This window comes from Eretmochelys imbricata, chromosome 4 (assembly GCF_965152235.1).
Source record: "Eretmochelys imbricata isolate rEreImb1 chromosome 4, rEreImb1.hap1, whole genome shotgun sequence".
In the NCBI taxonomy this organism is placed as follows: Eukaryota; Metazoa; Chordata; order Testudines; family Cheloniidae; genus Eretmochelys; species Eretmochelys imbricata.
This window is the reverse complement of record NC_135575.1, coordinates 115169504-115194006: the sequence shown is the minus strand read 5'-3', so window position 1 is coordinate 115194006 and position 24503 is coordinate 115169504. Positions and strand designations below refer to the sequence as shown.

At 44.7% G+C, this 24503-nt stretch overlaps 1 protein-coding gene across 2 annotated transcripts in view; it reads right to left on the bottom strand.

The window, feature by feature from the left end:
* Positions 1-24503, bottom strand: part of TAPT1 (transmembrane anterior posterior transformation 1) — a 98526-nt gene that overhangs the window by 71089 nt on the left and 2934 nt on the right. Inside the window, exons 1-2 of one of the 2 annotated variants that reach the window (XM_077815824.1) lie at positions 8494-8596; positions 7087-7217 (exon numbers count right to left, since the gene is read on the bottom strand). In XM_077815824.1, coding sequence (XP_077671950.1) covers positions 7087-7113 — 27 coding nt within the window. In that variant the 5' untranslated portion in view covers positions 7114-7217; positions 8494-8596. Of the gene's footprint in view, positions 1-7086; positions 7218-8493; positions 8597-24503 lie in introns of those variants that run through there. The other variant, XM_077815823.1, reaches the window with a different exon arrangement.

Sequence of the window (24503 nt, the reverse complement as noted above, 5' to 3'; positions counted from 1 at the left end):
GCTACTCCCTTTCCAACTAAGCTCTGGAGACTGCTCCCTTCAGAACCAGTTTCTTCGGATGCTCAAAGTAATATACTTCCTCTTCTCTGCAGACTTCGTCATGGTCTACACTAGAAAATTAGGTCAACATAACTACATTGCTCCACATTCTTCTGTTGACCCAGCTACCTCTAGGGCAGGTGGATTATCTACATCACTGTAGTGTTTTAAGTGTAGACATGTGTTACTTCTATAGCCTCGCAAGCCCCACAGCCTGAGGAACAAAGGACAAAGTCTGGTCACAGCTGAGGTAACACTAATTTTAGCCAATCCACCCAGTCTTCACCCCCGCACCCTTCTCCAGTTCCCAACAATTTGGGTCATCTTAAAATGCTCCCTGGACTAGCACATGTTCATTCCTATGTTAATGAACAAGGTGTTCATGTAAAGATGCCAGTAGGAGCTGAAAAAACCCAGTCATGATTGTGTGATCCTTTGCAGATTCATTGCTGACTACTTCAGCACCATTGTGAAAGAGCAGAAACAGCTGGTAAGGCACAAGGAGAAGGGGGATTTCTCACCACTCCTTTGCTCATGGAACCAGGACTTTGGAGGCACATGACTGCACGGTCCACTCAAGGCATAACCCATTAATGAGAGAAAGGCTTATCCCAATACCTTCTAACTTCTTGTCCTGCCTCCCTCTCATTCCCTCTCTCTTACCGACGGACAAGTTAGAACTGTAGTCACTGTTAAACAGGTAAAGTTCTAGGTAATGATGAGTCATAAAGGAGTCCAGAAGAGCAGGCAGTTTCTCAAGAAGAATATTAAAGGCACAACTGCAAACTATTCTGATGTGAAGGAAAGATAAGAATAATAAGAGGCCAACATGGCTCCGTAAGTAGCTCTTTAATGACCTGAAAATCAAAAAGGACGCCTATAAATAGTGGAAAAATGGACAAATTGCTCAGGAGTATGAAAAATTAGCACAAGCACTTAAGGACAAAATCAGAAAAGCTACGGCACAGAATGAGTTACACCCACCAAGGGACATTAAAGGCAATAACAAAATGTTTAATACACTAAAAGCAAGAGAAAGACAAAGTAAAGTATAGGTCCTTTACTTGGCAGGGAAGATGATCTAACAACTGATTACATCAAGAAGGGTGAGATGTTTAGTGCCTGTTTTCCTTCAGTCTCCACTAAAAAGGTTATGGCGACCAGATACTCACCATAGTTAATATAAACAACAGGGAAGAAGGAACAAATGCCAAAATAGGGAAAGAACAGGTTAAAGAATATTTAGATAAGTTAGATGTATTCACGTTGGCAAGGCCTGATGAAATTCATCCCAGGGTACTTAAGGAACTAGCTGAAGCGATCTCAGAACTGTTAGCAATTATCTTCAAGAATTCCTGGAGGATGGGTGAAGTTCCAGAGGACGAGAGATGGGCAAACATAGTACCTATCTTTAAAAAGAGGAACAAGGGAATTATGGGCCAATCAGCCTAACATTGATATCTGGAAAGATACTGGAACAAATTATTAAACAATAAATTTGTAAGCACCTAGAGAATAATAGGGTTATACAGAATAGCCAGCATGGATTTGTCACGTCAAGAAAAAAATCGTGCCAAACCAACTGCTGGTTTCAGCTGGGTGTAGAGCATGTATAAGGGTTACCCCCACCCCAGGACGAGTATAAATAGCAGCGTATAGGACAAGACACGGCTTACGCGAGAAAAGACAAGAGACAGAAGGGTGTGGGTATATACCTGAGTGCATACCCTACATAGCTCTTTACTTGCCCAAGACGTGCCTTCCTGTCTATCCTGCTAGTTTTAGCAATGCAGTTGGTGGATGTGATTGCAGAGCCATTGGCCATTATCTTTGAAAACTCATGGCGATCGGGGGAAGTCCCGGACGACTGGAAAAAGGCTAATGTAGTGCCCATCTTTAAAAAAGGGAAGGAGGAGGATCCTGGGAACTACAGGCCATTCAGCCTCACCTCAGTCCCTGGAAAAATAATGGATCAGGTCCTCAAGGAATCAATTCTGAAGCACTTAGAGGAAAGTGATCAGGAACAGTCAGCATGGATTCACCAAGGGCAATTCATGCCTGACTACTCTAATTGCCCTCTGAGAGGAGATAATTGGCTCTGTGCATGAAGGGAAAGCAGTGGACGTGTTGTTCTTTGACTTTAGCAAAGCTTTTGACACGGTCTCCCACAGTATTCTTGCCAGCAAGTTAAAGAAGTATGGGCTGGATGAATGGACTATAAGGTGGATAGGAAGTTGGCTAGATTGTCGGGCTCAACGGGTAGTGATCAATGGCTCCATGTCTAGTTGGCAGCCGGTATCAAGTGGAGTGCCCCAAGGTCGGTTCTCAGGCCGGTTTTGTTCAATATCTTCATAAATGATCTGGAGGATGGTGTGGATTGCACCCTCAGCAAGTTTGCAGATGACACTAAACTGGGAGGAGAAGTAGATACGCTGGAGGGTAGGGATAGGATACAGAGGAACCTAGACAAATTAGAGGATTGGGCCAAAAGAAATCTGATGAGGTTCAACAAGGACAAGTGCAGAGTCCTGCACTTAGGACAGAAGAACCCCATGCACTACTACAGACTAGGGACCGAATGCCTAGGCAGCAGTTCTGCAGAAAAAGACCTAGGGGTTACAGTGGACGAGAAGCTGGATATGAGTCAACAGTGTGCCCCTGTTGCCAAGAAGGCCAATGGCATTTTGGGATGCATCGGTAGGGGCAGAGCGAACAGATTGAGGGACGTGATCGTTCCCCTCTATTCGACATTGGTGAGGCCTCATCTGGAGTACTGTGTCTAGTTTTGGGCCCCACACTACAAGAAGGATGTGGAAAAATTGGAAAACATCCAGCAGAGGGCAACAAAAATGATTAGGGGACTGGAACACATGACTTATGAGGAGAGGCTGAGGGAACTGGGATTGTTTAGTCTGCGGAAGAGAAGAATGAGGGGGGATTTGATAGCTGCTTTCAACTACCTGAAAGGGGGTTCCAAAGAGGATGGATCTAGACTGTTCTCAGTGGTAGCTGATGACAGAACAAGGAGTAATGGTCTCAAGTTGCAATGGGGGAGGTTTAGGTTGGGTATTAGGAAAAACTTTTTCACTAGGAGGGTGGTGAGACACTGGAATGCGTTACCTAGGGAGGTGGTGGAATCTCCTTCCTTAGATATATTTAAGGTCAGGCTTGACAAAGCCCTGGCTGGGATGATTTAGTTGGGGATTGGTCCTGCTTTGAGCAGGGGGTTGGACTAGATGACCTCCTGAGGTCCCTTCCAACCCTGATATTCTGTGATTCTATGAATGTTCTGCTGCCTCCGGGCTGCTGGAGCCTTTCCTGCCACTCCAGCAGCTCTCCACTGCTGGAGCTATTCCCCCACCTCAGGGAAGGACTTCAGCAGCAGAAAAAGCCTCCGTCAGCTCCCCATTACTGGAGCTTTTCCCCATAGCCAAAGACTCAGCTACCGGGGAAATGCTCAGGAAGCTCTTTCCCCTCTGTCTCGACCAGAGCCTTTCCTCATTGCAGTGCTCCAGTAGTGGGGGGTTGCTGAAGGCTTTCCCCACTGCCTCCCTAAATCAGAGCCCTTCACTGACGTGAGTAGCCACATAGCCACACCTGGCAATGTGGACGCAACTTGCTCTTCACTTCAGCATGTAGCTACACGTCCCCTACAGGACATCGCCAGTGATAGCGTAGACACAGCCTAAGAGATTGCAAAACCTACACAAAAGGAGTAGATGTGAAAAAACAACCAGCAGGGGGGTGTCCTACTTATCAATGACAATGGATTGTTTGATTATATCTTGGGGTGCAAACAGGCACCCACGGTCTTTCACTAAGGAGGCAAACTGACATCATGACTTGTCTCATGAATGGAAGATCACAGCCAAGCCTGGCTGTAAAATGTTGGATGGACTTTGGGTGACCATTGGTCTGTAAGAAATGAAAATATCTAATTAAGTAAATCTAGGTTCCAGAATGCATGTTATAATTTTATTTTATACATAGCCATTTGTTTCCAACACTTCTACTGGCTACCACTTGAATCTCTATATTTTGCTAAATAAGCTTTTACTTGTTTTTATTACAAATGTATCTAAGAAAAGTGTGTTAAATGGAAAAGTGATCTGAGGTGTAACTGGTAAGCTGGGGTGTATTGTTCTTTGCAAGCAGTGAATCTGTGAATACAAGTGTCCACTGGAACAGGGGCTGCACACTCCAGAGAGATTCTCAGAGAAGGCTCGGGGATTGAAGTGTGCCTACTGCAGTGATCCCCAAACTTTTCACATCATGCCCCCCCTTACCTCTGTTTATGCCCCCACCCAGAGAGCCACGGGTGGGAGCTGGGACACAGCTCTGGGGGTGCGGGGAGGAGAATACGCGGATAGAAATAAGGAGGTTGAGGCTGGGGCCTGGTCTGAGGCTGGGAGCGGGGCCTGGAACAGAGCCGAGGCTGGGGCCAGGGCCAGGAGTAGGCCACTTTTGAGGGCTGAGGCTCAGGCTGTAGCTGAGTATGGAACTGCGGCAGGCCGGGCGCCAGGGGCCGAAGCTGGAGCCACAGCTGCAGGCAGGAGCAGAGCCGTGGCTGGACCGGAGCAGGGCGGGGGGAAAAGCGGGGCTGGGTGGTGCTCCCTCCACAGCGGCTGACCCAGGCCCTGCCACACCCCCACAAATGTTCCTCCTACTGGCCTACTGCTAACAAGTAGATGGGCAGCAGGGCCTGTGCAGGCCTAGCATTGAGTGCTTGTGTTGTCCGTGGAGTTGGGGAGCTGACCACCAGCAAGCAAACCTCTCCCTAGGCTTCAAAGCTAAAGCTACAACTTCAAAACAACACCTACAAAGCTATTTTTAGAGGGCTAGCACAAGCCCTGTCAAAAGCAAGTCTGTCGTCACAGACAGTGTAGATATATGCAGTGCTTTCTCTTTTTTCCTGGTCAAACTTTAATCCCTCCTCACCCCCCTCTGGCTGTTGGAAGGGAACAGTATTCTCTCCCCCAGTCACTTTCCTGATGTGAGTTGTTTATGTCTTCACTGTTCCCTGTTGACTGTATGAATAATATCTGGCAATGTCTCTAAATGTAATTATGCTCATGTACAATTCAAGCTTATGACCTAAGTCAAAAGTGAAATGGAACTACACACTGTTCCAGCATCACAGGAATCCCAGGATAGACAAGCCAGCTGCTAAGAGACATCACAGTTTAACGTAGACTTGGAGAGAAATAGATAGCTTTCCTCTCCATATATGATATAGCTTTGCTTAAGGCAAATGATCACAGAAATACAGTGGGAAATGGGGAGATCAGCATTAAAAGGTGCTGAAGCCATTAGTTCAAAAACATCACTTTATTAAGTAGCTAAAAAAGGAAACAGTAAGGGAATAAGGGAGACTGGTATGGTTAAACAGTTAGGCAGTTTACACACTTATGGTCATACTTTTGCATGTTTGGGTTTCTTTTAAGTTTAACCTTAGCACTGTATTTCTTGGCTTTTTAAGGTTGTTGCTAACCAATATTCTAAGGACTTTTACCCTTAAGTTACTGATATGTAATCTGAATTTTAGTTTCATCTTCTAGGTGATCTGCAAAGAACTTTCGAAAAACTGGAATTCTGCCCTTTTTTTATGATATATAAAAGATTTTAAAAAATTATGTCAAGTCTGCTAATGCCCTGTTTTTTCTAGAGGATATCCAGGTGATCTCAGGAATATTTATTGTAAACTCCAACAAGTTAGATGAAGAGATTTGACTGCTGAATCTTTAACAAAAGTTCATCTATTTAAATATTTGTCAGTCACTGGTAGTAAATAGGGGTCAACAGAAATATGAAAACAGAATTTTGAACAGTTGGACAAAAAAAGTATTTCCCTTCAACTGCTCAATTTTCATTCTTGTGATGTCATTATTCCACTCTAGCAGATCTTGGGAGACGCACAAGAAGAAAAAGAATGTCCCTCAATCTCTTCTGCTTCTCCTTTCTACCTGTGAAAGGTGCCCAGGAGCGAACGGTCATAAGGAAGTGGAGAAAGCAGGAACCCAGCAAAGCAGGGAGACATACCCTCCTTTTTCCTACACTCTGGGCAGGAGATTTGGAGAGTAAACAACCTCTTCCCTTAGCTGTCACCTGCTTCCCAACTTGGTGTCTGGGGCTGCATGCAAGCCATTGTTACCTCAGCAGGTTCTGATCTTGCTATTTAAAAAACTATTTTTTTAAAATGTGGGTCTTATAAACTAAAATTTGATCCTATGCAGCAGATGCTAACTAGATGACTTCAGTGAATTAAATTTTTTACCTTACCCTTTGGGGGGGGGCAGGATGGGGGGGGGGGGAGGATGAGGGGGGTGGTTACAGAGTGACAAAACAATTTGAAGACTTTCTGAACACACCATTATGTCAGATCAGGAATCCTTTCTCCTAATTTATTTTAAATTTGGCCCAAAATTTTTTTTCCTAGGCCCCAGACTATCAATTGTGAAGATCATATTCTTTTCTATTTAGATTCTGGAAAAGGAATGGGGGGGGATGGGCGGACGACACCTCATGAAAATTCAACTGCATTGTTATTAAAGGAGTAACAGCCACACTGACACACTTTTAAAGAGCTGGTATCATTTTCACCCCAATATGCTTTTAGATTAGGAAGGGCTTTAAAAAACAAAAACAAAAAAACACTGGTGTTTTACTGTAAAAGCAGAAGTGAATTTTGAGATCAAATGCATTTTCTCCAATCCCTGCTTTTATTTTCTGACTGCAAGTAGCAGGTGAATTTTGTTTTATTTGTTGATGCTCAGGACTTGCAATTAGATTAGTTCAACTGCCTTCTATCTTCTGCTAATGATATCGGCATGTGACCACCACCCACACACTGCAAGTTGGAATCAGAGCGAGGAGGAGCAGCAAGTTTGATCTCAAAATAATAAATTAACTACAACCACAATTGGTGTTTGTAAACAAAGCTCTTAATTTAAAAATATGTTTTGAAGAATTAAATGATTCTAAATACCTTAACATGACAGCTATGGTTTGAATAGGTAAACCAAAATAAACATCTTAAGAATACTTCACCTTTTCCAATTCTCTTGGTATTCGCATACATGTGTATACTCTCTCTCGCCGTTCTGTGTATTTTGCTTCATTATGTTCAAGGAAGTAACCTCTTGTTAGTTCAGCACTGATGAACCTCAGCAATGAAAGGTCTGCACAGAGGAAAACAGATAAAAACAAGTAAAACCTGTACAGAGGACATATCATACATTAACTTAACTCTAAAAACGACAAGCCCAATTATGCGTCCTTTTTTCAAGCCCCCCGCAAATATTTCTTGACCTGTAAAGCCTCCTACAACCTTTAACTCAGGCTAGGTCTACACGGGGAGCTCTCTGTCAGTATACTCCAGCAAAGCACTCCTAGTGTGGATACAGTTTATTCAGGCAACTCTGTTTTTAGCTGTATGGCTTATTCCAGCCCCCAGAGTAAAATAAGCTATACTTGCAAAAGTGCAGTTTTGTTGGTATAACTGCATCTACACTACGTACTTTTACCAGCACAGCTAGGTCAGTGAGAGATCACACCTCATCACACCCTTGACAGGCACAGCTATGCTTGCAAACACTTGTAGTGTAGACCTGGCCTTAGTCTTTAAGAAATTTCTAAAATAAGTTTAGTGTTATTGAAAGCTTTCAAATATTTAATATTTTCCTTCTCAGAGACACTGACACTGTGTTCTTCATACTTTATTAAAATCTTGGCTGATACCCATATTAAAATGTTCATAAATACATGACCAACTAATTCAATGCACAAAAATCATCATCACAAATCAGACACACTTGTGACCATTTGAAGAAACCTAGACCTCTCAATGGCACATAGATCTGATATGGCAATGATAAGAGTTTTTTTTTTTTTAAATGTGTTACAAACATTCACAGTAACTTCCATTTTGATGGCATGGAGTAGTACTCAACACTTTTGGGAAGTGTTTCCTCTTCTGATGATGTGAATTCATAGATTCCAAGTCCAGATGGGACCATTATGATCATCAACCCAGACTTCCTGAATAACACAGGGCATAAAACTTCCCTAAAGACTTAGACTGGTCTACATTACAAAGTTAGGCTGAACTAAGATGCCTTGCATCAACCTATTTGTGCATGTCTACACTCCAATTTGTCTTTGGCCAACATAAGTGCTCTATTGCAGTGACACACTACAATCACTTCCCTGAATGGCACACAGACAACTGAAATTGACACAGTGCGAGCGTATACACTGCATGACCTGTGTCAACCCTAACAGTCCTCCAGCAGTCGTCCCACAATACCCCATTCCCTGCAGCAGTGACCACTCTAGTCACAATTTATACTCCACTGCCAGGGGTTACAGAGACCAGAAGCCACCACCCCCTTTAAAATTCCCTGCATGTTTTTGAAGTGACTTTTCCTAATTGCCCACATTGGCAAGCATACCTACCAGCTTGCCATTGTTGTGTGCAACTGCCCAAACAACCATGCCAGCTCCACGCGCTAGAAGTTCTCCTGCCTGGACTAGACAGGAAGTATTGGATCTCCTGGGCCTGTGGGGACAAGAGACTGTGCAACAACAGCTAAGGACCAGCCGTACAAACATAGACATCTAAGATCATATTGTATGAGGGATGCAGGCAAAAGGGTATGACAGGGATCAGCAGCACTGCCATATGAAAGTGAAGGGACTTTGCCAGGGAGCGCAAGGATAGATCTGGTGCTACACCGCAGACCTGCAGCTTCTACAAGGAACTGTATGTCATATTTGGCAGAGACCCTACCAGCACCCCAAAGACCATTATGGATACCTCGGAAGAGCTTGAGACTGAAACCACTTCCATGAACAATGAGGAGGAGGAAGAGGAAGATGCAGCAGAGGACTCCAGCCATGCCATGAGCCAGGACCTGTTTGAGACTCTGCCACAGTATACCCAGTCCCATCAGGTGAGCATGGATGAGCATGCATTTTCCTTACAAAGTTTAAATTTAAAGATGTTGCCAGTTATCAAGAGAAAGGTACAGACTTTTCATTGTTTTATTCATAAAAGAAGAGGCAGAGATTCAACAAGCAGAGGTAGAGTGGGCATCTGTTTTTCATTCCCCTGTTGGATTGTAGGGAGTGCGGGCTGGAGATGAGAAGGAAGCCTGTGCAGGATTCTGATTAAGTGTCCAGGTATGTCCTTTTTAGCCTCCTGAGAGATCTTGGGGAAAGTTTTATGGAGGTACTCTGCAATCCTCTCCTGAAATTTTCCAGGAACAGTTGCTTTATTTCCTCTATCACAGTAGGACACTTTCCCATGCTGCTCTGTGATAAGTTAGGCTGTCACCATTGCAGTAAATGGGCTAGTGGCATATGGGCCCAAGCGGTTTCAGGACACCAGTAGCAGCTGTGTTCTCTGTGCCATTGTGACCCTCAGGAGTGAGATATCAGCTAAAATCACCACTACCTACAGAAAACAGTGCTAATATTCAGTACCATTACCCTACGCTCATATGCATGGAATAGGGACTGAAATTTTATAGTTTCATGCAACAGAAAATTCTCCGATGGTGGGCCATACCCACCATGGCTGGGACTGGAGAGTGGTGCTGTACTGAGGTGGTCCAAAGCTGAAACATCAATAAGCATTTCCTAGCTGAAGTATTTATAGGAATATGGAAAGGGAGTTTTGAAACTAATCTCTCTCTTTTTTTTCTGACTCTAAATCCAATGGTACGTCTTCTTTATCAGCAACTTCTGGTGTGGCAGCCTTAAGGGTGCCCCTCCATGCCTGCAGAACACCTGACTCTGATGTGGAGAGAGAAGAGGATTAAAGAGGATATGGTCTGTGGGATCCTGCAAGCTAGTGCCACAAACAAAGGGCCTGGAGGCCCAATATGACCAACAGCATGGAGAAAGACCGAGAAGACTGGTGAAAGGCTCAGCATTCCAGAAGGAAATGCAACAGGAAATAATGTGTCTTCTCAAGCAACAAACTGTAGATCCTGGTTGACCTACAGGTCCAAAAATCCCAGACTTCCCACCCACTGCAAATCTTTGAGATCTCCATGCTTACTGCTCCCTATACCCTACAACATACTACATTGTATCACAGGTCGCATCCTTACCCTACCACTCCACTCCAGGGGACAGCAAGGAAAACCACAGCTTCACCTACCCTGACATGGAAAAAAAAAAAAAACAGTTTGTGTACTTGTAGCCAAAGACTAAATCCTAATTTTAAAGATTCACTCTGTTAATTTAAATAAAATAAAATTATATTTACAATAAATGGTATTATATTGCCTTTTTTTTTGCATAGTTTTTCCAACTCAATAAAGTTCTGTTTTTGGAGAATGAAGTTATCTTTATTAGTTCACAACTAATATTTCAGAATGCATAACAGTAACCAAAGCAAAGAGCATTTGTAAATGCACAACAAGCACCACATAATTCTTGGTTCAGGAAAACACCCAGTCAGTTATAAATGTAAAGCAAGCACTACACGATTTTTAGCAGCACTCGAACCTCCAGGACCAGAAAACACTACTGTGGATGACCATTAGAATGCTCTTTCAAAGTATCCCTCACCTGGATAGCTCCACACTGAGATCTTGTAATGGCTCTTGTGTCTGGCTGTTCAAATTCAACAGACAGCCGCTCTACCTCTGCCCTCAACTTGGCAACAGCTTTTCTCCCTTTGCCTCATAAATATTATGAGAGCACAACATATAGCTATAACCATGGAGTTATTTTTCTCACTGAGATCCAATCCAGTGAATAAATACCACAAGCATCCTTTCAACCTACAAAAAGCATGTTCAATAAGTTGTTCTGAACCTGCTGAGCTGATAGTTGAATCTTTCCTTGGTGCCATCAAGGTGGCAAGTACATAGATAAGAAAGATTTTGAGCTGCTCTATTCTGTTTCCTAAGCACAGCACTGAAACCACTGACTTGCCACCATTAATTGAAAAATAAGAGAAGAACTAAAATAAAATTAACTAGGTTGTTAAGAAATAGAGTGGCAACAGCAGACCTTAGCATTAGGATGCATAAATTAACAGTTGGATACAGATTAAAAGGGATGAGGTAATTGTTTATAGTTTAATAGTTTTGCTAAACTGGTGTGTGTAAAACGTTGGCACACAGCCAAGACGAGTGAAATAGCAGTTTTTGGGTTTGCCTATGGTTAGTATTGTTGTTGTTGTTTTGTTTTTTTGTTTTTAAACGGGGAGAGGCTCCAGACGTGGCTCTATTGCTCTACCATGATGAAAATGCCAAATTTACCAAATCACAGGGATTTCACTCCCACCACATTTCCTTTCATTCTCACTGGGCCACTCTGGCTAGCCCAGGAGTCAAGTCACTCTTCCCGAGCAGGGGGCAGTACTGAAGCACGTTGTCAGGGCTGCTGGAAGCCGGTTACATGTTGGCTCTCTCCCTCTGCAGCCGGAAGTTGTATGCTCGTGAGACTGTGTTCCAGGCGTTCATGTACTGGTCCATACACATGGCAATACACTTCTGCCTCCGAGTTATCCGGCGAGTTCCCCGGCTTCCCGAGGCAGACAAATGAGACTTGGGCCAAGTAAGTGTCACTCCAACACTGCAGGGTGAGGTCAGTCAGGCATACTGCCCCAAAACTAGGTGAGGGTCACCAGACCATAAAAGTAAACAGACTATAATACTAAGACTTGTTACGTAACAGCTTTGATTGAAGGTTAGATTTAGTAGCTGTGATTGGACTATAAGTACAGACCAATCAGAAAGGGTCTAAATTTGATTGGAAGATAAGGAAGGGGTGAAAAAATAACCAATCAGAACAGGCCAAAATATGTATATAAGGCAGACAGTCAGCAGCCAAAGCGTGTGGTTCTCAGTCAGTCGAAAGGTCAGGAGCAGCGAGTAGCAGCACCTGGGACAGAGCAGAAGGACCTTGACAGAGCAGAGGAAGAGACACCTACAGAGAATAAGCATGCTAGCTATAGTGTAAATGTAGAATAAAAATAGGATTAATAAGTATATGCGTGTATGTTTCGGTTAATAAAGATGCGTGTTTGTGTTATGAATGTTACACTGTTCTATATGTATAAAGTTTAAGGGCTTGTCTACACTACTGCTTAAGTTGATGTAACTTACGTTGCTCAGGGGTGTGAAAAACCCACTCCCCTGTGAGACATAAGTTACATCGACTTAAAGAGCTGTCCAGATGCATTCCTGTCGACAAAGCTTCTGTCCCTCATTGAGGTGGAGTAATTATGCTGACGAGAGAGCGCTCTCCCATCGGCACAGCGCATCTACACCAGGCACTACAGTGGCACAGCTGATGTAATGCGGTAGTGTAGACTTGCCTTAAATATAAGACTGCTGTCAGCGACTGCAGATGACTGATCACCACATGCATAATACAGTCACTTAGTATTGCTTTAACTATATGTTTATGGTTCAGGTACTTTTAACCTGTACCCAAGGATTGTGCTAATGGATTTTTGTTTTGATTTATGTTTAGATTAACTGGATCAGGGAAAATATGTTAAATAAAGAAAATACTTTGTTTTGGAAAGTGTACAGCCTGAATGTCAATTCTTTGAGTGGAGGGCTGTATCAGTGTCCTCCCACAGGTAAACAGATCTAGTCTGTTCTGAGGAGTTTCCTGAAGGATATAGGGAGATCCTTGGTAAATCTTGGCAATTTCACTAGGGCAGCCCCCTTCTTTCACCTTGCAGGAACAGATTAATAAGTCAGCATCTGGGGACCCTGAAAGTAACCAACAGAAGGGCTACTCTGGAATCCCTGAGTCTGTTCTTGAAGTAAATGCACAGCTTCATAAGCCAGCAGCAAGGGGTAGACTAGGTGCCCCCAGAATAGCTATTGGCGTTTCAATATCACCACTGGTAATCTGTTGGTCAGGAAAGAACATCCCTGCTTGCAGTTTTCTGAAGAATCCTATGCTCTTAAAGATGCAAGAGCCAGGCACCTTCCCTGACTAACCCACACGGATATCAGTGAAGTGTTCCCGGTGATCCAGCAATGCTTGCATAACCATAGAAAAGTAGCCCTTTCTGTTGATGTACTTGGTGGCAAGGTGGGCTGGGGCCAAAATACGGATATGCATTCCCCACTGCACTTTGGGAACCCCACTGCTAAAAATCCTCCACCAGAGTTAGTCCTGCATAGCAGGAGATGATTAATGGTGCTATACACTTGCATGACAACAGCCCCCCAATGTGGATTTTTCTACTCCAAAATGATTTCCAACTGATGCATAGCAATCCAGCACTGCAAGCTTCCAGAGTGTGATCACCAGTCGCTTCTCCACTATCAGTGCAGTTCTCATTCTGGTGTCCCTGCACTAGAGAACTGAGTTGAGCTTGGCACACAGAGCCAGGAATGTGGCTTTCATGTTCAAAAGTTCTGCAGCCACCGCTCATCATCCCAAACTTGCATTATGATGCAATCCCACCAGTCAATGCTCATTTCTCAGGCTCCATCATCTGCAGTTGCTCTGTAAACACCAACAACCCTGAATTCTTTTTCATATGTCCCTTAGAAAATTGTTGTCTAAGAAATCATCGTGTCCCCTATTGCTGCAGTTTTTCCAGAGGATCTGCAAATACAGGAAAATTGTGTCCTGCATTTGCAACATTTATGAGAATAGTGCATAGCCTTGCAGGCTTTATACATCTGTCAGAGACAGCAGACATCAAAAAGGTGAGAAAATTATGGGACATGGATGGAGACAGTCGCATGCTGGGAACTTGACTTGTGGCTCCCAGAAATACCTGGGTAAGTCATTTCTATTTCATAACACATTGTAAAAAATTCCCAAATTTTAAGCCTAACCAGATGGTGGCACGTAGCACACTGGGATACCTTCCTGTGGTGTACCACACTTTGCATAACACAAGCACTCCTGGGGAGCATGCACAGTGCTGGCCCATGCAGCCAAGTATGCATGCAATTGTGCAATATACAAACTTCACTGGCTGTGCACCACAGTAATTTGCATTGACCAAAATTTGTAGTGTAGATACAGGCCCAGCATTAAATGGAGCACTTCCTTTACAAGCATTATTCCAGTATTTCCCAAATTTTTCACACTGAGCATCAGCAAAAAGAAACCAATTGAAGCCCCATCCCTGCCCCTGCAACCCTGCCATGTGTGCATACAGCCTACACATCTTAATTTGTACACCTTCCACCTCATTGCTCTACTTTACTAAATAAAAGCGTAGATAATGATACTTCTCCTTTTGTATTTGGTCTGAAGAGAGGTGAAAGAGTTAACAATGCTGACATTTAAGGTATCACCACTGGCACCTGAGTTAGCACCCACTGAAATGAAAGGGGCAATTCACACCAAAGAGCTATTGTTTCTGGCTCTCTACAAACTCAGGGCAGGTCTACACTTAAAACGCTGCACCACTGCAGCGCTTCAGTGAAAATTCTACTATCTGATAGATTAACTACACCGACAGAAGAAACTCTCCTATCTCAGATAGAGGCAGTAGCTATGTTGATGGGAGAAGCCCTTCCATCTATCTATAACAGGGGGGTTAGGTCAGTATAACTGTGTCGCTCAGGGATGTGGATTTTTTACACCCGAGTGACATAGTTATAGAGAAATGGAGTACTTGTGGCACCTTAGAGACTAACCAATTTATTTGAGCATGAGCTTTCGTGAGCTACAGCTCACGAAAGCTCATGCTCAAATAAATTGGTTAGTCTCTAAGGTGCCACAAGTACTCCTTTTCTTTTTGCGAATACAGACTAACACGGCTGTTACTCTGAAATAGTTTTAGAGATGTAAGTTTATAATGTAAACGTGGCCTCGGGTACTGGTTATAAACTTCATACTCTGAAGGTTTTCTTTGCAACAATAACAGCTACACTTTTTTTTAAACGAAAGCTGACACTTTGGTGAAGAATAGAGAGGTCTGTCTATGCCCTCCAATGGCTTGTCCCTCACACTGGCCAAGTGAGGCCTGGTATATGCTTAAAATTTAGGTTGACCCAGCTAGTGTGTGAAAAATCCACACTCCTGAGAGCTGTAGTTATGCCGACCTATTCCCTGGTGTAGACGCAGCTAGGTCAATGGAAGGATATTTCCATTGACCCAGCTACTCTCGCTTCGAGAGATGGCATTCCTACACCGACAGAAAAACCCCTTCCATTGCTGTAGGCTGTGTCTACATTATGGGACTATGCCAGTAGCGCTATGGCACCATAGCTATACTGCTATAGTCATTATAGCATATACATGGCCTGAGACATGCCCCACAAGTTGGGAAACATTGCATGAATCAATCCTCATGTCTGAGGTAGGCAGGGTGTTTAAGAACTCCAGGTTCTGTGCTCTGACAACTAGGCCACACTGCTACGAACATCAAACTGTACTTGTTTCCACAGTTTGGGTAAGAGTTTTTAAACAAGTGTTTGATAGGAATTAAAACAACACAATTCAATCCACAAAATTAAATCTTAGGCTAATCAGATCATTTTCTATATTACTAATACCAATTCTCTATATTTCAACGGTGATAACCACTATCTTGCTATTTGTACCTACAAATCATGGCAGTGGTAACATCAATGTGACAACTACTCTCAGGATGGAATGTTCCTTTTAGCTTAAACCTGTAATGGAATGGAACACCATCTAAAAACAAAGAACAGCAAAAGCCATTGTTCCAAATGAACACTTTTTCAGTGGCTTCAATTTCATCTTTATTACAGGATGGAGAAAAAAGAAAATATGCCCCCATTCTTTCAATGCAGGGATTCAAATATTTAAGGTTTCCTGTTCTTTTGGGTTGTTTGTTTGGTGAGTTAACTGATCAGTGGAACATTAGACTAAAAAAAAATTTTTTTAAAAATCACATTTGTCTCTGGAAATATTGTACCTACTATTGCTACAAGCAACTCCTTAAATTCCTGAAGTTGAAAGATTAGAGAAAAAGATTTATCAGGGAAATTAAGGGGAAAGCGTAGCACATGAAATTAATCACATTTTTTCCTCAACTTGACTAACTTTCAAGCGGACATTCTCGCTTTCAGAAATTTGCTTTTAATTTTCTCTCTCCACAACTCTCACCATCCCTAAAATCTGCTTTTGGGTCCCCAAACCTGTGATTCTTTTGGGAACTGAGAAGGGGATCCACATCTTCTGGTGCTCTCATCCCAACCCCATATACAAAGTTTCTGAGCACAACACTGAAGGAAGATGGGCTTTTATAAGACCACACCTTCCTTTAGTCCTCCATTATGGAGCCTAATAAGAATATAGGACTGGAGTCAAGTCCTATATTGCCAGCAACCCCCATCATATAATCACACTGATAAATTTATCAAGCTCCATCTTAAAACTAGTTAGACTGTTTGTTCCCACTACTCCTGTTGGAAGGCTATTCCAGAGCCCCTGATGGTTAGACACTTTGTAACTTCCAGCCTAAAAATGTTCCACTTCATGGCCACCCCAGTTCTGCCCCACACATCTGCATCAATTGCAGTCTGGATCGGACAGCAGTATCTTCAGAGTTTGGCCTACTAAACTGGGGATTTAGCTCCATCCCCGATGAATTTATCTATCAATAAGGTCAGTAACTGATGATTCGAGATCAGGGAATAACTTGAGAAATGGTGCTCTCACTCAGGGCTTTATATAGCCACTGATCGGTCAAAGTACTGAGGACAGTCAGAGATGAAGTCCCAGCTCAGTAAATCCAATTGCACAGTGGGAATCTCACAACTGAAAAGAACATTTATGGAGGCATCATTAAAAATGTGCAATCCTGGCAAATAAGCAAATTTAAAGACCTGTTTTTAAATGTGACAGCCTACGTTTTCTGTGCTACCATCCAGAGAAGCTAATAAGCAAGGTCACTAGTAAAGAATATTTGATGCTATCAGTTGTTGACCTGGGTTGGAATGCTTGAACCTTGGCAAAGACGACATTGGAAAAGCTGCAGAGTTGACTTCCTCAGTCTCTAAAAGATGAAGTCAGGGATTCTTCAGACTAGGAGCTTCTCCTCCCATCTGCAGGAATATGTTATGTGTAAACTCAGCCAGCCCAAGAGAAGAAGAGAGACAACCCTGTCAAGGTTGAGGCACTTTGATAGGCCATCAAGAATTGATTTATCCTAATTCTATACCAGTTACTGTCAACAGATACTAAGGCTAGAAGAGAACTCTGTAATAATCTAGTCTGACCTTCTGCATAACTCAGGCCATAGAGGACTTCCCTTTCTTTGTCAGGTAAATATCGTACAGATGCTTTAGACACCCTAACAACATATATAGTTTGATCCACAGAAACATCAGACTATGCTATTCCTTCCTGAACTCCCGTAATGTAATCTCACCATGATTGGTAAAAATGAATTTGAGAACATTAAGATTCAGAATAAAAGCAACAATATATAACTATTATGGTCTAACTGAAATTCCAATAACACTGGAATCATTGCATAGGGACTCAAATAAGTTAAACTGAAAACTTTCTACTGCAAAAAAGGAACGTTACTTGCCCTTTCATTTTGTTTCGCTTAAAATACCATCAATAGGATTCTCATTCCTGGGTCTTAGCCTTTTTAAGATGAAAAGGCTATTACACTCAGCTTTCGTATTTTTTAACCCATGGAGGGGTGCAGTAAATGATGAGTTACATGAACTACTGGTTATCATTAAGACAAAGATTTTGTCACAGATATTTTTAGAAAACAACATGGACAGGTCACGGGCAATAAAGAAAAATTCACGGAAGCCTGTGACCTGAAAATATCTTTCTTTTTACTAAAAACATCACTGACAAAATGAGGAGCCGCTGGGCAGCTGCGGGCGCTGGCTGGGAGTTCCGAGGACCCCCCACCAGGTATTGGGTTCGGAGGTCCTGGGGCCCCCTCTGCCAGCTCAGAGCTGGGGGTACCCCTCCACCAAAGGCAGCTGGGAACTGCAGGGTACTCCCAGTGGCAGCCAGGAGCTGTGGGGTATCCCCTGTACCAGCGACTCAGGGCTTGCGGGGCCCACTGCCAGAAGTGGCGGGGGTGCCCCACAGCTCTCAGCCACCACAGATAGCGGCAGGACCCTACAGCTCCCGGCTGCTGAAGTCACTGAGGTCTTTGAAAGTCACAGCCCTGGTCTACACTAGGACTTTAGGTCGAATTTAGCAGCGTTAAATCGATGTAAACCTGCACCCGTCCACACAATGAAGCCCTTTATTTTGACTTAAAGGGCTCTTAAAATCGATTTCCTTACTCCACCCCTGACAAGTGGATTAGCGCTTAAATCGACCTTGCCGGCTCGAATTTGGGGTACTGTGGACACAATTCGATGGTACTGGCCTCCGGGAGCTATCCCAGAGTGCTCCATTGTGACCGCTCTGGACAGCACTCTCAACTCAGATGCACTGGCCAGGTAGACAGGAAAAGAACCGCGAACTTTTGAATCTCATTTCCTGTTTGGCCAGCGTGGCAAGCTGCAAGTGACCATGCAGAGCTCATCAGCACAGGTGACCATGACGGAGTCCCAGAATCGCAAAAGAGCTCCAGCATGGACCGAACGGGAGGTATGGGATCTGATCGCTCTTTGGGGAGAGGAATCCGTGCTATCAGAACTCCGTTCCAGTTTTCGAAATGCCAAAACCTTTGTCAAAATCTCCCAGGGCATGAAGGACAGAGGCCATAACAGGGACCCGAAGCAGTGCCATGTGAAACTTAAGGAGCTGAGGCAAGCCTACCAGAAAACCAGAGAGGCGAACGGCCGCTCCGGGTCAGAGCCCCAAACATGCCGCTTCTATGATGACCTGCATGCCATTTTAGGGGGTTCAGCCACCACTACCCCAGCTGTGTTGTTTAACTCCTTCAATGGAGATGGAGGCAATACGGAAGCAGGTTTTGGGGACGAAGATGATGATGATGAGGTTGTAGATAGCTCACAGCAAGCAAGCGGAGAAACCGGTTTTCCCGACAGCCAGGAACTGTTTCTCACACTGGACCTGGAGCCACTACCCCCCGAACCCACCCAAGGCTGCCTCCTGGACCCAGCAGGCGGAGAAGGGACCTCTGGTGAGTGTACCTTTTAAAATACTATACATGGTTTAAAAGCAAGCATGTGAAAGGATTACTTTGCCCTGGCATTCGCGGTTCTCCTAGATGTACTCCTAAAGCCTTTGCAAAAGGTTTCTGGGGAGGGCAGCCTTATTGTGTCCTTCATGGTAGGACACTTTACCACTCCAGGCCAGTAACACGTACTCGGGAATCATTGTAGAACAAAGCATTGCAGTGTATGTTTGCTGGCATTCAAACAACATCCATTCTTTATCTCTCTGTGTTATCCTCAGGAGAGTGAGATATAATTCATGGTCACCTGGTTGAAATAGAGTGCTTTTCTTCAGGGGACACTCAGAGGAGCCCATTCCCGCTGGGCTGTTTGCCTGTGGCTAAACAGAAATGTTCCCCGCTGTTAGCCACAGGGAGGGGGGAAGGTTGACGGGGTAGCCACGCGGTGGGGGGAGGCAAAATGCGACCTTGTAACGAAAGCACATGTGCTATGTATGTAATGTTAACAGCAAGGATTACCCTGAAAGAGTGTAGCCACTGTTTTATAAAATGAAAAGGAGTACTTGTGGCACCTTAGAGACTAACCAATTTATCTGAGCATGAGCTTTCGTGAGCTCACGAAAGCTCATGCTCAAATAAACTGGTTAGTCTCTATGGTGCCACAAGTACTCCTTTTCTTTTTGCGAATACAGACTAACACGGCTGCTACTCTGAAACCTGTTTTATAAAATGCGTCTTTTTAAATACCGCTGTCCCTTTTTTTTTCCTCCACCAGCTGCATGTGTTTCAATGATCACAGGATCTTCTCCCTCCCAGAGGCTAGTGAAGCTTAGAAAGAAAAAAAAAACGCATTCGCGATGAAATGTTCTCCGAGCTCATGCTGTCCTCCCACACTGACAGAGCACAGACGAATGCGTGGAGGTAAATAATGTCAGAGTGCAGGAAAGCACAAAATGACTGGGAGGAGAGGTGGCGGGCTGAAGAGAGTAAGTGGCGGGCTGAAGAGAGGGCTGAAGCTCAAATGTGGCAGCAGCGTGATGAGAGGAGGCAGGATTCAATGCTGAGGCTGCTGGAGGACCAAACCAGTATGCTCCAGTGTATGGTGGAGCAAAGGCAGTAAAGGCAGCTGGAGCACAGACTGCCACTGCAGTCCCTCTGTAACCAACCACCCTCCTCCCCAAGTTCCATAGCCTCCACACCCTGACGCCCAAGAACGCGGTGGGGGGGCCTCCGGCCAACCAGCCACTCCACCACAGAGGATTGCCCAAAAAAAAGAAGGCTGGCATTCAATAAATTTTAAAGTTGTAAACTTCTAAAGTGCTGTGTGGCATTTTCCTTCCCTCCTCCACCACCCCTCCTGGGCTACCTTGGTAGTCATCCCCCTATTTGTGTGATGAATGAATAAAGAATGCATGAATGTGAAGCAACAATGACTTTATTGCCTCTGCAAGCGGTGATTGAAGGGAGGAGGGACGGGTGGTTAGCTTACAGGGAAGTAGAGTGAACTAAGGGGCGGGGGGTTTCATCAAGGAGAAACAAACAGAACTTTCACACCGTAGCCTGGCCAGTCATGAAACTGGTTTTCAAAGCTTCTATGATGCGTACCGCGCCCTCCTGTGCTCTTCTAACCGCCCTGGTGTCTGGCTGCACGTAACCAGGAGCCAGGCGATTTGCCTCAACCTCCCACCCCGCCATAAACGTCTCCCCCTTACTCTCACAGATATTGTGGAGCACACAGCAAGCAGTAATAACAATGGGAATATTGGTTTCGCTGAGGTCTAAGCGAGTCAGTAAACTGCGCCAGCGCGCTTTTAAATGTCCAAATGCACATTCTACCACCATTCTGCACTTGCTCAGCCTGTAGTTGAACAGCTCCTGACTACTGTCCAGGCTGCCTGTGTATGGCTTCATGAGCCATGGCATTAAGGGGTAGGCTGGGTCCCCAAGGATAACTATAGGCATTTCAACATCCCCAACAGTTATTTTCTGGTCCGGGAATAAAGTCCCTTCCTGCAGCTTTTGAAACAGACCAGAGTTCCTGAAGATGCGAGCGTCATGCACCTTTCCCGGCCATCCCACGTTGATGTTGGTGAAACATCCCTTGTGATCCACCAGAGCTTGCAGCACTATCGAAAAGTACCCCTTGCGGTTTATGTACTCGCCGGCTTGGTGCTCCGGTGCCAAGATAGGGATATGGGTTCCATCTATGGCCCCACCACAGTTAGGGAATCCCATTGCAGCAAAGCCATCCACTATGACCTGCACATTTCCCAGGGTCACTACCCTTGATATCAGCAGATCTTTGATTGTGTGGGCTACTTGCATCACAGCAGCCCCCACAGTAGATTTGCCCACTCCAAATTGATTCCCAACTGACCGGTAACTGTCTGGCGTTGCAAGCTTCCACAGGGCTATCGCCACTCGCTTCTCAACTGTGAGGGCTGCTCTCATCTTGGTATTCATGCGCTTCAGGGCAGGGGAAAGCAAGTCAAAGTTCCATGAAAGTGCCCTTACGCATGCGAAAGTTTCGCAGCCACTGGGAATCGTCCCAGACCTGCAACACTATGCGGTCCCACCAGTCTGTGCTTGTTTCCCGGGCCCAGAATCGGCGTTCCACAGCATGAACCTGCCCCTTTAGCACCATGATGCATGCATTGGCAGGGCCCATGCTTTCAGAGAAATCTGTGTCCATGTCCTGATCACTCACGTGACCGCGCTGACGTCGCCTCCTCGCCCGGTATCGCTTTGCCAGGTTCCGGTGCTGCATATACTGCTGGATAATGCGTGTGGTGTTTAATGTGCTCCTAATTGCCAAAGTGAGCTGAGCGGCCTCCATGCTTGCCTTGGTATGGCGTCCGCACAGAAAAAAGGCGCGGAACGATTGTCTGCCATTGCTCTGATGGAGGGAGGGGCGACTGACGACACGGCTTACAGGGTTGGCTTCAGGGAGCTAAAATCAACAAAGGGGGTGTCTTTACATCAAGGAGTATTTCAGGCAGGACTTCACGGAGGGTTCCAATAAGAAATGGTGCACCTAAGTTATTGTTCTTATTGGAACAAGGAGGTTAGCCTGGCCTCTGATTGATACATGGCTAGATTTACCTCGCTGCACCTTCTCTGTGAGTGACTGCAGTGTGACCTAGAGGAATGAGTCCCCTACACAGGGGAGGGGGGGAAGCAAATGAGTACAAAACAAATCTGGTCTATTTCTTGTTTTGATCCACTCCATCTATCTTTTACATCTTTGGCTGGCAGCAGACGGTGCAGAAGGACTGCATGCCATCCACATCTCATGGCTGCTCGGCAGAAGATGGTACAGTACGACTGCTAGCCATCCTCATCTCTTGCCTGCCTGGCAGAAGATGGTACAATACGACTGCTAGCAATCCTCATCTCTTGCCTGCCTGGCAGAAGATGGTACAGTACGACTGCTAGCAATCCGTATCGCCTGCCTGCTCACCATAAGATGGTTCAATAGGACTGACTGCAGGACTAAAGAGAATGACCTGGTCAAGTCACTCTAAATTAAGTCCCTGTGCCCATCTCTGTCCAGGCGCTCCCAGCCGACGTGGCCAGGAGCACCTCGGACATGACGATGACGGCTACCAGTCGTACTGTACCGTCTGCTACCACAAGGCAAGGGGTTGCTGCTACTGTGTAGAAAAGCCGTACCGCGTCTGCCAGCACCCAGGAGACATAGGGTGACGGTTACCTGAGCGGGCTCCATGCTTGCCGTAGTATGGCGTCTGCACAGGTAACTCAGGAAAAAAGGCGCGAAACGATTGTCTGCCCTTGCTTTCACGGAGGGAGGGAGGGAACGGGGGCCTGACGATATGTACCCAGAACCACCCGCGACAATGTTTTAGCCCCATCAGGCATTGGGATCTCAACCCAGAATTCCAATGGGCAGCGGAGACTGCGGGAACTGTGGGATAGCTATCCACAGTGCAACGCTCCGGAAGTCAACTCTCGCCTCGGTACTGTGGAAGCACTCCGCCGAGTTAATGCACTTAATGCACTTAGAGCATTTTCTGTGGGGACACACACACTCGAATATATAAAACCGATTTCTAAAAAAACGACTTCTATAAATTCGACCTTATTCCGTAGTGTAGACATACCCACAGATTCCGTGACTTCCACGACAAAATCTTAGCCCTAGCTATCATGCATCACTCCTGCAAAGTATGAGTCTCCTCATAACACTCCTTGCAGGAGGCAAATCTCCCAAAACAATGTAAATATAAGATAAAAATGTGCCTCAAAAATAACTGCAAAGCATTTTGCAAGGCAAAAAACCCCACTTCAACAAATACCCTCCAAACTGAGGGAAGATGGGCAGGTGAGTGGGAATCCTGCAAGGGTTAGTTTGAGAGAAGCAAAAAATACAAGCAAGCAATTTTCCTTCTCCAAAAGGTATCTATGCAGAATTCTCCCTCTCAGAAAGAAAGAAGCCTCAGGGATAGCGGAAGAGAAAATGAGAACAAATAAGCAATGAGGGCAAGGTTCACAGTTAACAGGTAGGTTTATATATTTTAAAATATACATCACAAGGAGGACTAAGAGTCTTCTCAAAGCTCAGTATCAAGAACAGCATACAAGACTGCAGAATGAGTGGGGGGGGGGGGGCATGTAAAAATTTAGTCAACTGAAAATAATGGACATCCTAAAGCAAAACAAAACCTCTTTTGGTAAACGGGGAGAAAAACTTCTAACTGCTTTTCAGATGTCCATGATAATGGAAACATCACTAAGGCAGGCTGGTGCGATAACCCTGGGCTCAGGCAGAGTGACATAGCTGTCTAGTTCAGACCATATAGGTCAAAGCAACATGAAATGCAATCACATAGTCATGTAGACGTGGTCCTCTTTGTAACAGGTTTCAGAGTAACAGCCGTGTTAGTCTGTATTTGCAAAAAGTGAGCTGTAGCTCACGAAAGCTTATGCTCAAATAAATTGGTTAGTCTCTAAGGTGCCACAAGTATTCCTTTTCTCTTTGTAACAGTATTCCTCAATGAACTAGTGTGAACTGAAAAAAAGTACTTGGGTGGACTTTATGAGGGCTCTATTCTGCTCCAAATAGGACCCCAAGGATCTTTAACATTGAGCATTTCGAGAAGGGCCTCATCAAGATGGACAGGCATGTGGATGCAGGGAGTTGGCAGGATGATAGGCTTAAGGTGGAAATCTGACATCACCTTGGAAAGGAATCAAACTAGTCTACACCACCACTTTATCTTTGTTAAATCCGGTATACTGTGGATAAGAGACTGGGAGCCAAAGCTAACGTATTTTGAGAGCCAGAGGCATTGCCATCCAGAAAATAACCTTCTGTATAAAAAACCCAAAGTCACAGGAATGGAGAGGAGGTTCAAAAAGAACTTTCATCAGTGTTGTCAGGACCACATGTGCTTTTCTCATG